Raw genomic sequence first — 13,617 nt, forward strand, 5'->3', positions numbered from 1 at the left:
ATACATATAAGTTATAATGAACGATTATATGTACAATATAGCTTAATAGAATCGGTGATAATTTTTTCTTATTCCTCGGAAAGAGATGAATCGATTAGTATACAATAACTGAAAAAAAGTATACTTTTCAGCTACAATTCCATTAAAGTTTAATTTTGTTCTTAACTTTTTTTTCTAGTTGAGAATACGGAGATTTCATTATGTTAAACCTTCCCTTGGGACGAGGGAACATAAAAAAAAAAAAAAACCAGCACGTAATTCGGTCCGGTAATTCAAAAGTTTATTGTAACCAAAAACGGAAATCTTTGTTTATTCGAAACCCATATTTCACCCTTATAAGGGTATTAAATGTAATCTGATTGATACAGGCTAAAATAGCAGACAGCTTTCCAACGGTTCAGTTAATGTAGGAATTTGATAAAAAGAAGAGGTGTTATGATGTTTTATTCACAGGAGGAAAAATAAATCGAGTTAAAAAAATTTCTAATTTTTAATTTCTATGAAAAATGGTATTTGGTACTTTGAGATGAAGCTAAAAACGAATATGAAATGTTTTTTCCTAAAAAAAAAAATATTGACCTACTTTACCCCGAGCCACATTTTGTTTTTATAATTTTCTGTAAATATAATATAGCTTATATTATATTTATAAAAGAGTTCTGGAAAATAAATAGCGCAGGAGCCGTAGTAGAGACCAAGAAAAAACACATAAAAGTGAGCTGCCTTTGCAGATGTTTTAGCCTTCCTAACAGAAACAGAGGAAGAGGCAATTAGTCAGATAAATACCCTGAAAGAGATAGTGGGAAAAGCAGGTCTAAAATTCTCCTACGAAAAGACAGAATTTATGACGAAGGAAACAAACTACGGCAAAAAAGTAATAGAGACGAAATATGGACGGATAAGAGTGACTAAGAAAATTAAATATCTGGAAGAGATACTATGCAATAACGGTTTGGAGAAAGAGAGTATAAAGGAGAAAATCATAAAGTTGGAAAGTGTAAGCTTCGCAACAGGCAATATCTACAATAAGAAGAACCTATCTTCTAACGCGAAAATAAGACATTACAACACGGTCATAAAACCAGTAATTTTATACGGAATGGAGACAACTTGTTTTCCTAACCTGGAAAAATTACTGAAAATAGACAGAAGGATTCTGAGGAGAATCTATGAGCCCAAGGAAACACAGGAAGGCTATTGGTTAAGACACAACCGAAATAAGAATCAGAAGGCTAAGATTCTACGGGCACATGATGAGAATGGACCTAAGCAGACTAAGCAAGAATTTGACAGAATCCGTGAATATAAGAGCATAGGAGGATATGTGAAGCAAATACGAGAGAGGAAACAAAGCAATTGAAAATAACAAACAAGGACTGCCTAGATAGAGAACAGTACGGAAAAATATTGAAATAAATAAATGTTCTTGCGGCAAATAAAGAAAAACGGAAGGGTACTGTGTGGTCAGAAGAGAGGGAGCTAAGTCTCGCAGAAATGAGAAGATACTGGGAGAGGAGAAGAGAGAAAGTGAGAAGGAAAAAGTAATGATATTCGTTTGGTCTTGAAAGACTGTTCTGTGAAAAAAAAAATATAGCTTAATAGAATCAGTAATACTTTATTCATATTCTTATAAAAGAGCCGAATGTATTGGTGAATAATAACTGTGAAAAAACGCATTATTTCTGAACTACAAACCAAAAACGCTTAATTTTGTTCATAACTTCTTTCTACTAGAGAATTAGGGGATATCATTATCTTTAAAGAGGTGTAGATAGTTGACCGTAGATTAATGATTGGAGAAGTTTGTCGGGGGGTGCGGTCAGTAAAGAACAACATAAATAAACAAAACCATATTTATTTATTTTATGCTGCCGTTACGACCTGAATTTCAGGTCTTCATCAGGGCTATAGAACAAAAGAGATAACAACATTTAGAAAAACAGAAGTTTGTCGGGGGGTGCGGTCAACAAAGAACAACATAAATAAACAAATATTGTTTCTTTAAATGTTTTTGTTATCTCTTTTGTTCTATAGCCCTGATGAAGACCTGAAATTCAGGTCGAAACGTCGGCATAAAATAAATAAATATGGTTATGTTTATTTATGTTGTTCTTTGATGACCGCACCCCCCGACAAACTTCTCCAATCATTAATCTACGGTCAACTATCTACACCTCATTAAAATTAAGATCGACGAAATGTTGGTCATATGATACAATTTAATAAAAAAGTGTTGGGACATTTTTAATATCTTTTGTTATTTTTGATGGTTCATTATTTCAACTATTACTAAAGGTCTGAATTTCGTCGAATTTATTTTCCCGTCGAGATCTTGGTTGTTATTGGTTGGATATTCTTGAAAGGCAAAATACTTGCCTTGGTTTGAGTGTCCCAGAAACCGACGGTGTTCCACACCTGCCCCAGGCGATTCATAAGACCTATTATGCTATGGTCGAGAATCTTGCCCAGGTGTTCAAATCGTTACAAAGTAGATCTTTGAATGACTTTCCTAGTAGAGAGAATAAAGACCGTGGTGACTTTTGTTCGGTTTTTGCGTTCTACGTAAACTGTAGCAACTACATAATGATACAACAAAGGTATTACGTTGATTATTATTAGTTACCATCAACAATAGCAATTCTAAAAGTGGATCCTGTTGTATATGATTTTCCATATATTTTTATAATCGTTTATACTACTATGTTATTATTATTTCACTTACCTATATGTTGAATATATCGTAAGGGGAAATATTACGATCGTGCAAAATTTAGAATATCAAATAGGATCATAAATGACGAATTTGTAAACAAAATCTTAAATAAATCGAACTGAATTTTTTTAAAGATTTGTTCTTTAAAATCTAAATTTTTTATATTTGAGTTGAGTAATAACGTTTAACATGAAAAAAAATAAATGTTAGCCGAAGAATGATAAATAAATAAAAAATCACTTCTGTTTTATTATTTTTGTAGACGCATATACTGTTACTTGAAATTTCTGACATCGAAGTTCTTGTTAAGTTCAGTTCTGAAACTCGTTACTTTCTACTTCTCTTGCAGTTACTATATATACGTTCCAATTTAAACTTATGCTGGAATCCAATTTAATCCTGATAAACTTCCTCGCTCTTGGGATGCTCATTTCGATACGAGCAGTTGAGCTTTGATGCTTTGTTAAATCGAATTCTTCCCTTATCCGATCTTAATTTGGTTTAATTTAAATAAGTTATAACTAGTTTGTACTTACTACTATTAATAGTGTTAGATTCTGCTTAGATTATTAATTAGATTATAAATACTATTTGAGTTTTTTTGACCGCACCCGGACCATATTCCTTTCATCTTTATACACGGTCAATCAATAATCTTCCACTAATTTTCTTTTATATGAATTAATAATGTGATTATTACATTAATATGAAATATATAATATAAGTGTATAATTTTATCGAAGTAATTATTCATTTTATCTGCTTAGATAATGAATAAAACTTTTGGTCAGTATACTTCTGGGAATAGCGTATAATATAAAGTACCTGTTATAATCAACCTGTCTTTTTTAAAATTATATAACAACCAATAATATAATAATACTTAGCCAAAAAAGTAATGTAATAAAAAATTAAACAATTATATCTATAATAGAAATAAAAATAATTAAGAATCAACAGCCTGTAGAATAGTGGTAGAGCTGATTTAGAAAAAAACAAAACAATAATTATATTTAACTATATGACAAAATCCAGAGAAAAAATATGTAAAAATTAAAAAAAATGTTAATGCAATTTTTTTAAATTGTAATTGTTGGCTAATTTTGTTTGTTACATCTGTTACCTAGGTAAAATTTCATAACTTATAACTGAATGATTTAACATAGAATGGAAATAGATTTAAATTAGTGATAAGAATTATTATTTATAACTATTACCCTGATACACTTAATTAATAAAACAAAAAAATGATGAATTTAATGTGAAATAGATAAAAAATGTGTTACTAATATCTTGTAGTATAAAATAAAGAAGATAGAAAAACAGAAATAATATGTCTAATATAAATATAGGATAAGATGAAATATACACAAAATTAAAAATATATTACAGAATATTTGATATGATTATTCTCCAGTGGAAATAAGAATTATATTAATATAAATCTGTGAAAATAGGAAATGATCATGTAAAATCGGATTTATAGAAGTATCTATAAAAAATATGCTTATAACTTTTTTTTGGACTGTTAATAATATATATATATATATTATTGAGGGTCTTGAGGATATTAAACGTAATACAACTATATTGAGGTCTACATTGCCTCGATATTTTGATAATCTAGGATTTTATTGTTTTCATTGTCATGCCCTACAATGGAAAAATAGTTTTTTTTTTAATAAAAAAATTATTAAATAACAATTTTAATTATTTAGGAACACTAATAATAAATTTATAAAGACAAAGCAGATATCAATAGCACTAGTGCTAGAAAACAGAAAACAGTTAGAGCCTAGAAAAATAAAAACAAAAAAAACTTCCTCCATTTCTCTAAAGCAGGTAAAACAATTTGCATTCTGCAGGCTTTAGTGTTTAATATTTATTCGAGAAAATTCTCTGTTCAAAAAAATTTTTTTTTTTCTCATGCCTGGCTATGAGAAATATAAAATATCGAAATGTTGCCCCAATGTAGTTGTATACTATATACTAATTTATTTATAATATCATATCATCATATCATATAATATCTTTATAATATGAAGGCAAGAGGGTTAAGATGGAGAGGGCATGTGGCTGGAAGTAATCCATCAGGACGTCTTTACACAATTATGAATAACGGTATGGTTGGCAAGAGACCATATGGAGGCAAAAAACCAGATGCATAGACAGAATCAATAATGTGAAAGAGCTACATGCAGCAAACTGGAAAGCAGTAGCCCAAGATAGGCAAGCGTGAAGAAGGCTGGATCGGGCTGCCAAAGATAATGGGGTGTATAAAATAAAAAAAGACCGTTTTTCAACCAAATATTTTTATTATTATTTCTATAATATGAGATACAATTAATACTCAAAGTTTAGTCCATTGTTATCTACCTTCATTAGCCTATTGCTCGATCTCACGCTGTTGCCATTCTTTGGGATCGCTCTAAAAGAACTCTTGGACCGCAATGTCAACTTCCGCAAAATTATCAGTTTTTTCCCTTGAAAGAAATGGGCCATGGATCGAAACAAGTAGTAATCCGATGGTGCGAGGTTTGGACTATATGGTGATTAAGTCAGGTGTTCAAACCCGTGTAGTTCTTTAAACTTTTCTTTGATTCGACGGGAATTGATTGCTGATTGCTGAGGAGTAAGTTCGTTAGGGACCAGTCTACTGTGCTTTTTCATCTTCCCCATGGAGAGTAGATGGTGACTAACAGTATCTTTCGACACACCACACTCCCTGACAAGTTCGCAAGTACTTGTGGAAGGATTTGACTCAACTTCCTGCAGAACCTCCTCAATAACCATTAAGGAGCCATTCTTCCCTTTCTCCACTGCTATTTTTTTTAAACCAACACTGCGCAGTGTGCTGTTCAAGGACACCTTCCCCTTCATATTTAATAATTTCATGAGTTGCTTCAGCGGTTGTGAAATTTATTTTTCACTTATACCTAAATTACGAGAATTTCGTAGGGCACTGTCATGTTTCTTTTTCAAAACAAATAACTAAACTAAGGCTTTTTTTGAAGAAGTCGAATGGGAAAAAACAAGGTTAAAAAAAGCTCTATCGGGATTATTAAGTATTGGTAATTATTAAATAGGAATACAATATTTACAGTCCTTTGAAATCTTGAATTTGATAAAACGGTAATTTTTATTTTATACATCCCATTATATATATAAATATACACATCTTATTTATTGTTTTAGGTTTTTGTGTTTAACTTTGTCGATACGGGGTTACATTTGAATGTAGCGTATACGACAGAGTGCTTATTGTAATTCTATGTCAGTATTTCCTTTAGGATGTTCCTTGAATATATTATTGTCTGCTAGGGTAGGTCGAGGCTAGAACACTACGTACTGTAGTAGGCAAAAAGATTTTTGCTTTTGCTTCTGTTTTGGTTTTCTTTTCGCATCTTTTTTTTTTTTTTTTTACTACTACTTTTTATTTATTGATAGATATTACAATCTGCCACACAGTTGTGGGCAATAGATAATAGTGATGAATGATCTCATACATACTAAAATAAATTAAATAAATGAATAAAAAATAAAACAAAAAATACTCTTAAAATATATACAAACAGAAGAATTAACATAATGAACATAATCAAACTATCTGTATGAAAAATAAATAAATAAAATAACATAATGATAAAATAATATAATCTCTAGTCACATTTACACTCTAATATACAATATTTACACAATCGATCTGAGGATCCCTGAGCCCACTCTATCCCCCACGTGCGAGGGGTAGAGCAGAGCTCAAGAGATCCCAGCGTATCTACCACGCTGTATTGCCGCTCCTTAATTTACCGTTATTACTCTTTATCTATTGGAAACATCATTATAAATGGAAATATTTAAAAACCAAAGCTTGTTCCAACTCATTCATTAGTTCCAATAATGAACTAGTTAATTTTTTTTATTTAAAAAAAAATAATGTTGAATTCTTATTATAAATATCCAGGAAATAAGTATTATTTCAAAATTATTTGAAAAAAATTTAAGAAAAGTCTTTTAAAATACATCGTATTTTACTTTTTATTTTGCCATTTACCGTGTTTAGGTTAAAATCAGAACTTATTATCAATAATGTATGTCATTTTGGTTTCTTTGTCTAATATTATTACAGGGTTGTCGAGGTAAAATTCTGTACATTTTTGATAGTTCATTATTATTCTTAGAATTTTATCTTAAAATATTTATATTTTTTTTTGTTATTTGAGCTTAGGATTTTATTAAAACTTTATGTCAACTAAATTAAAGGATTCTGAAAATCCATACCTGCTGATTTGGCACATAAAAAGCTTTCAGTTAATTTATTGATATAAATAGTTACTTCCTACAATTATATGGTGGAAATAGTTACTTTCTACATTATTATTAATATTTTTAATGTGAGTCTTTGGAGTTAATTGTATTTGAACTTTAGATATGAAAACGTCTGTAACTGGTTAAAAAAAAAAAATAAATAAATAAATTGATTCATTGTTTTTAAAATATCTACATAGTTAATTGGGGAGTGGGTGGCTCAGTGGTAAGGTACTCTGCTACTAACTCCAAGGACCTGAAATCTGAAGTTCGAATCCGACTTTGGTAGATAATCATTTCCTGTTTCACTGTTGTGAGCCATCCCTGTGGGTTCGAGAGCCCTCCGGGGTCCATCCAGCCTCATGAAGTTGGTATCCATAATTGGGTAAAATCTAGCGGTCAAGCATGACTCTGACCTGATTAATTTAATTAAATATTGGTTATTCGTACTAAAATAATGTATACATGTTTTTCTTTTCTATTCCCTGATCTTTTTTCCATTAAAAAATTTTTAGTCATTTCAAGAGTTCTGGTTACTTCGTCATCAGGGAAAATGGGCTGATAAAAGCATGTTTTTGTCACGTGCCTAACTAAATCTACGATATGAGTAATTGATAAATATGATAGATTGTTTTTGTTTTTTTAAATATATATTACTACGTAATGTATTTTAAGTAATGTGTTGCATCTCTAGTCATTATTCATTTGACATTTTTATCTTTTCTGATATAATTGAAATATCTATCTGCTATCTCAGCTCGCACTATATTTATGTAACATTATAAAAAATTTTTCATAGTTTTTAAGGGATGAATTTTGGCTAATTTCATCAAAATCGTTTGACTCGTTTCGGCTCTACAACATAGAGAAAAAACACGTAAATGTATGTATGTATACATGTAAACGTCTTTATATTGTTATTATTATTTCTTTTTTATATACTTATAAACATAGCGATTGTATTGAAATATTTTTTTTTTTTTAGTTTTGTCAATTATATAATGTATATCTCGTTTTTTTCATTTAGCCCTGACTATTCAGACTAGAAATTTTTTTTACACTCATGTTTCAATCACGCATTCCGTCAATTTTTTTCTAAAATGACAAATCAATTTTATTGGAAATAAAAATTACAAAATTCATTCTTGAACTTTGAATCTATAGTTTAATATAGATAAATTATGTACTTGACAGGCGTTTTTATTCTTTATTTTATCATTTTGATTTAACTAGTAATTTTTGAGATATATACTTACTGTTAATAATTACTGCCAAGAATTGTAAGTTTGCTACTCAAAATTTATTTGCTTTTGCTTCATATTTTTGTATTTCTCCTCCTATACTACTTACATGAGCTATTATGAACTTTATCCCATTGTGGAAGTATTCATTGTAAGAAATTGTATAATACGTTAGCTCACCATCTTACGCAGGTTCTATCCCTTAGGTAAGATATACATTTTCCTTGCCTTCATGTAACCGTTTAGTTGTCCTGTAGGACTTCAAAAATAATTTATTATAAAAAAATATTATTGCACTTAACTAATTTAAGAAGTCATTACTATCTTTCTCTTACTAATATCTTACAAAATTTTTCTTTCTCTTTTTTTTATTTAAGATGAGTTTAAAGATTATTTACCATATTTATTTTTACCTCTAATTTTTGAATATTCATGATGTGTTAAATTTGAAATGTTTTAACATGTTAAATATTATAAATATAGGATTGTGAGCAGCTCTATTTAAAGTCATGTTAAATGTTAAATGTATACGAGCTCCTATTTTTTTAACAACTTGTTTTATAACCTTTCCTTCATATGTTATTGTTTACTTCTAAGTTTTAATTAAAGTAATTTATTGCAACATGCCTTAATTGAGTGAAAGGTGGAAATTGTGTGTTTGGCCACTGAGTGTCTTGTTGGTCTAACTGGTGGGGGACGAGTCTCATTATATTATTATTAATGATTATTATGACAATCATGTCACCTATTGCTTTATTAGTTTAAGAACATACAAAACAATACTAATACACAATCAAACACAAACTACGAGCAGGTAACCTAACATAACAATCAAAATGGTGACGAGCTCAGCTGGTCTGTTGCGTGACGTCATTTTTCATTATTAACAGACTCTCAACCATGTTATATGTTATATCGTTTTAATTTTTAAAAGAAGGAAATATTTCCCCATTTAACATGTTAAACTAAAGATCATGAATACCCCTATTAAAGGAATTTATGCAAAAGAATGTAAGAAAATTTCATAAAAATCATACGGTGTACAATTAGGTGTCGAACATCGAAACCCCAAAAAACGAAAAAATGGCATAAAATATTCAATATAGTAATAGAATACAAATGTTAAAAAAAAATGTGGTCTGTTACATGTTATTCTCTATTTAGCAGACCTATTAACAGACTCTCAACCATTTTATATGTTATATCGTTTTAAAAGAAGGAAATATTTCTCCATTTAACGTACGTTTTTTCCATTTAATACCCCTGTAATATACTATATGACAAGTTGTGAGGATATTAAAAACACTTAAAATTTAAATTATTCCTTATTTCTTCATTGAATGACAATTCGGACCCATTTTCGAACCTAATTTATAGTGTTTGTATGATTTGATTGTATTTATTAAATTACACATTATTGTTGCTATTAATATATCTTGGCAGTGTATGTTTTTCAAGGTTAATAATTTTTTTCCATCTAAGTTTCATTTTGTGAAAAACTTCCTATATTTTCTCACTATAAATTTATTTTATTTCCATTAAAGGAATTAAATTTATAAATAGATAAAAAAATGGGGCTGAAACGTATATCCAATAAATAAATAAAGAATAGTTATAGTTTTAAGAGTTCTTAATTTTCCCAAAATTTGTTATATAGAAGAATGTGTGACGCTTAGAAAATAGTGAATATTATTTGAAATATAATTTATTTGAGTTTGTAATTAACCTATTGTCCAGAGCAATTAATCTAAAATTTTAAAATTTATGGCAGGATTTCATCTTAAGTTAATCTATGCGAGGTAAAAACAGAAAAATAAATTACACAACTTTCACTTTTTTTTTTTATTGTTTATTGTTATATATAATTTACAGAACCTTTCATACGTTCCCAAATTTATATTGAAATTAAAGATTCTAGAAATATTTTAATTTTTTTGTAGATTTTTCCAGTGACCGACATTTCTTATTGTAATGGATCCTCGACTTTGAGAATCCGTGCCAATAACATTCAAGGTGGTCCTTTGCTATTCAGATTCTTGTCAACTTTTCTGATTTACGTTGGAAAAACCGCTATGCCTTTGTTGCTTATTCCGTAGAACGGTGGTTCTCAACCTATTTCAACCATGCCTTTAACTCTTTCTTCGGTTACTGTACGTGTGTACTCTCTTATCATCTTGTGATAAGAGCGTTAAGTTAATCAGTGATTAAAACTTTGAAAATTTAATGGAAAAGTGACATTTGGTTGAAATTAATGATCTGGAAGGAATAGCCTGCAAAAAGTTTTTAAATTGTTGGGTGTGAGGTGTAAATTTATATTTAAGATTGCTCTTGAGGAGAAATAATAAAGAGTGTCTTGTGACTTAACTTGGATACAGATTATTTTATTTAAACAATTAAAATCATATTTTTTTTTTTAATTTAAAATGTATCTGGCTTTGAGAAAGTTTGCTAGTCTAAAAAAAATGCATTGAAAAAAACCCATACATGAACTACATAATATCACAATACTAAAAAAAATTAATTATTTTTTGATTTAAGTCCTTACTACTGGAGCTTCTACTGTAGTAGTACTTCATTTTTGGAAAGTACTGTAAATTAGATAAAGATATCTCTGATAATTACGCTCGCTGTTGGTAATTTTATTGTCGTATAAAACTTTAAATTTGTTCGATCATTTACGTTGTCTTTTTTTTTTTTTGCAACAAAAATAAAATTACGTATCAATGAAATTTGCTTAAAATAATTTAATAATATCATTTATGATTATATATTTTTTTAAATCGATAGAGTGTTGGTTATGATCAACTTTGGTGACCTCTATCCGCACTTGAAAGGAAAATTTTACAAATCTTGGATTTCTAAGCATATAACATCACGCTTATGATAAGAAATATGTATATATATATATTTCACATTGGTGAAATCAATTACATAAGACGGATCTACATGACTGTAATAAGGGCAATCTGGACATACGGAGTTGAGCTTTGGGGTTCCACTAAACCTTCAAATTCCTCTCGTATCCAATCCTTACAATCCAACATCCTTCGTAAACCCCTCAATGCTCCTTACTTTATCACAAATAAAATCATCCATAAGGACCTTAAAGTTCCTTTTGTAACCGACCTAGCCCGAACGAGTTATTAATCCTTCCATTGTAAACTCCCAAACCCACTAGTTTCTAACCTTTCCTCTTCCATTCCTGCCAATCCTCCGAGACGCCTGAAAAGAAGATGGCCTCGAAACCCTTTAATGTAGAAATATTATTAGAGTGCTATCAATGGGTAGTTTCTCTACAGGTCTGTATTACTCCATTATGATCTTAGATGAAATGTACTAGATGTATTTTTATGTAAGTTGTAATTAGCAATAAATAAATAATAAAAGTGTTTTATTGGTGAAACCGGCTTTCCAATACTGCGAGGTGAACTTGTATGGTAATTGTGGTATCTTTATGAGGAGAAAGTATTGTTTGTACGTTAGGGAAAGAACAAGCAATAGTGCAACTTGACAGTATTCACTTACGCATCAATTTTAATGTTCTTCGAGTCCAGATAGTTATTATATATCTATATGGCAGATAGTTATTATTTTATAATGGTTCGAACCTGGGATCGAGAGAATCCTCCTGAAGTACACCCAGCATCCATAAAACCCTTAATTTGTGGGAAAACCAGAAACAGTGCATAAGCTGAATTCATGACTTTTCATGGGTTGTATTGTTACAGGAATCGAAGGATTTGGCAGATTGGGAATGGATAAGCTGTGAAAACGTGGTATGTACATGGTCAAAAACATAAGAAATATGAAGGCTATATTTAATAATTATAGGCAAAACTATATTACCATAATTTAGGTTTATAATCATGATGTTGTGTTCTTCTTGGCCATCCATGTTCATCATCAGAAACACTATAACAATTCAAAATATAATTTCTTGAAATCAATTACGAAAAAATTAATTTACAGTTGATTATGTGTAATTTAATTTTATATTTATTACCTTTATTTTAATGTGTCAATATACTTCTAGATTTTTGTTTTAAGATTTTAATGGAATAATATTTATGAGCAAAAATACGATAGATTTTTATTTATACATATTGCTACTTTAATTTAAAATTTATATTTTATATTTTAATTTTACTTTAAGTTTATTAAAGAGATAAAAGGAAATATCTATTGGGTTAAGAGGGAAAATATAATTATATAAATAGATAAATAATGGGGAAAAAATGAAGAATAATATAGAAAAACAGGATAAAAAATAAAATAAAATTGAGAAATAAAAAATAAAAATATATTAATATTATATATTTTCTGTACTATGCCTATACATCATAGAAATTTAAAAAAAAAAATTGTTCGAATAGCTATAAGTATGCTGTGTGTAATTAGGAACCAGTTAAGCAGCACAACTTATTTGAATAAAATATTTCTCTCTACCAATATTTAAATACAGTATTAAATTAAATCTACACATGAACTATCAACTATTAATAAATCACAAAAACTCTTATCATAATCTTAAAATCCATAACAGGTACATTTTTTTTTACTGGAATATATACTGGAAATATATTTAGCTATTGTTAGACGAAAGTACCTGCTACTTAAATTCATCCAAAATGTATATATTTTTACGAAATACAACAAACTCACGTATAAGTGAGTATTCATGTTTGTAATATTATTATATAATTTATATCTAAGATATTAAAACCAAAATTTATAAAATACTTATTGAAAAATTTTACACCCTAAAAATCTAATTTATAATTAATGGAATATAAAATAACCCCATAAGTAATAGTAAAAATGGCAATATTATAATATTGAGAAAGCTTTAAGAAAAATTAATCAAATGATGATAACGGATTTTCATGGAAATGAAGATAAAAGACAATCGGAAAATGTTGATATCCAGGTTGGTTAAAATAGAACACAATGACAATGTGTTTGAACCTTAATTATTAAGATAACCAAAACAATTTTTTTGATGAACTAGAAATATATTGAAACAATTATTAGGTGGATGTAACTGCTATTTAAACCGATCCAAAATACATAAATATATTTGTTATAAAAAATAATTAACTCACGTATAATTGATTATTTATGTCTTACAAATATTTACATTATTAGTTCATCAAAAAAGTGTATCAGTTATGGATATTAAGATTATGATAAGAGTTTTCTGAAAGAAAAAAAATATTTGGACTCAATTTAATTATGTATTTCAATTATTTTTTAAGTAAAAAAAAATCTATTGTTAATTTTTTTTTTTCGAAATTGATATCATGAAATTATATATATATATATTCCTTACAATCCAACATCCTTCGTAAACCCCTCAAT

The 13,617-nt window shown here is 28.7% G+C and overlaps 1 protein-coding gene across 2 annotated transcripts in view; it reads left to right on the forward strand.

Moving 5' to 3' along the window:
- Positions 1-13,617, forward strand: part of LOC106681764 (progestin and adipoQ receptor family member 3) — a 102,711-nt gene that overhangs the window by 26,686 nt on the left and 62,408 nt on the right. Inside the window, exon 2 of one of the 2 annotated variants that reach the window (XM_014422257.3) lies at positions 11,988-12,035. The exons of the other annotated variant lie outside the window; for it this stretch is intronic. Coding sequence (XP_014277743.1) covers positions 11,988-12,035 — 48 coding nt within the window. The remainder of the gene's footprint in view (positions 1-11,987; positions 12,036-13,617) is intronic. 2 annotated transcript variants of the gene reach the window in all.

The sequence above is a fragment of the Halyomorpha halys genome, unplaced genomic scaffold, assembly GCF_000696795.3.
Source record: "Halyomorpha halys isolate HHAL.00 unplaced genomic scaffold, Hhal_1.1 Scaffold363.1, whole genome shotgun sequence".
In the NCBI taxonomy this organism is placed as follows: domain Eukaryota; kingdom Metazoa; phylum Arthropoda; class Insecta; order Hemiptera; family Pentatomidae; genus Halyomorpha; species Halyomorpha halys.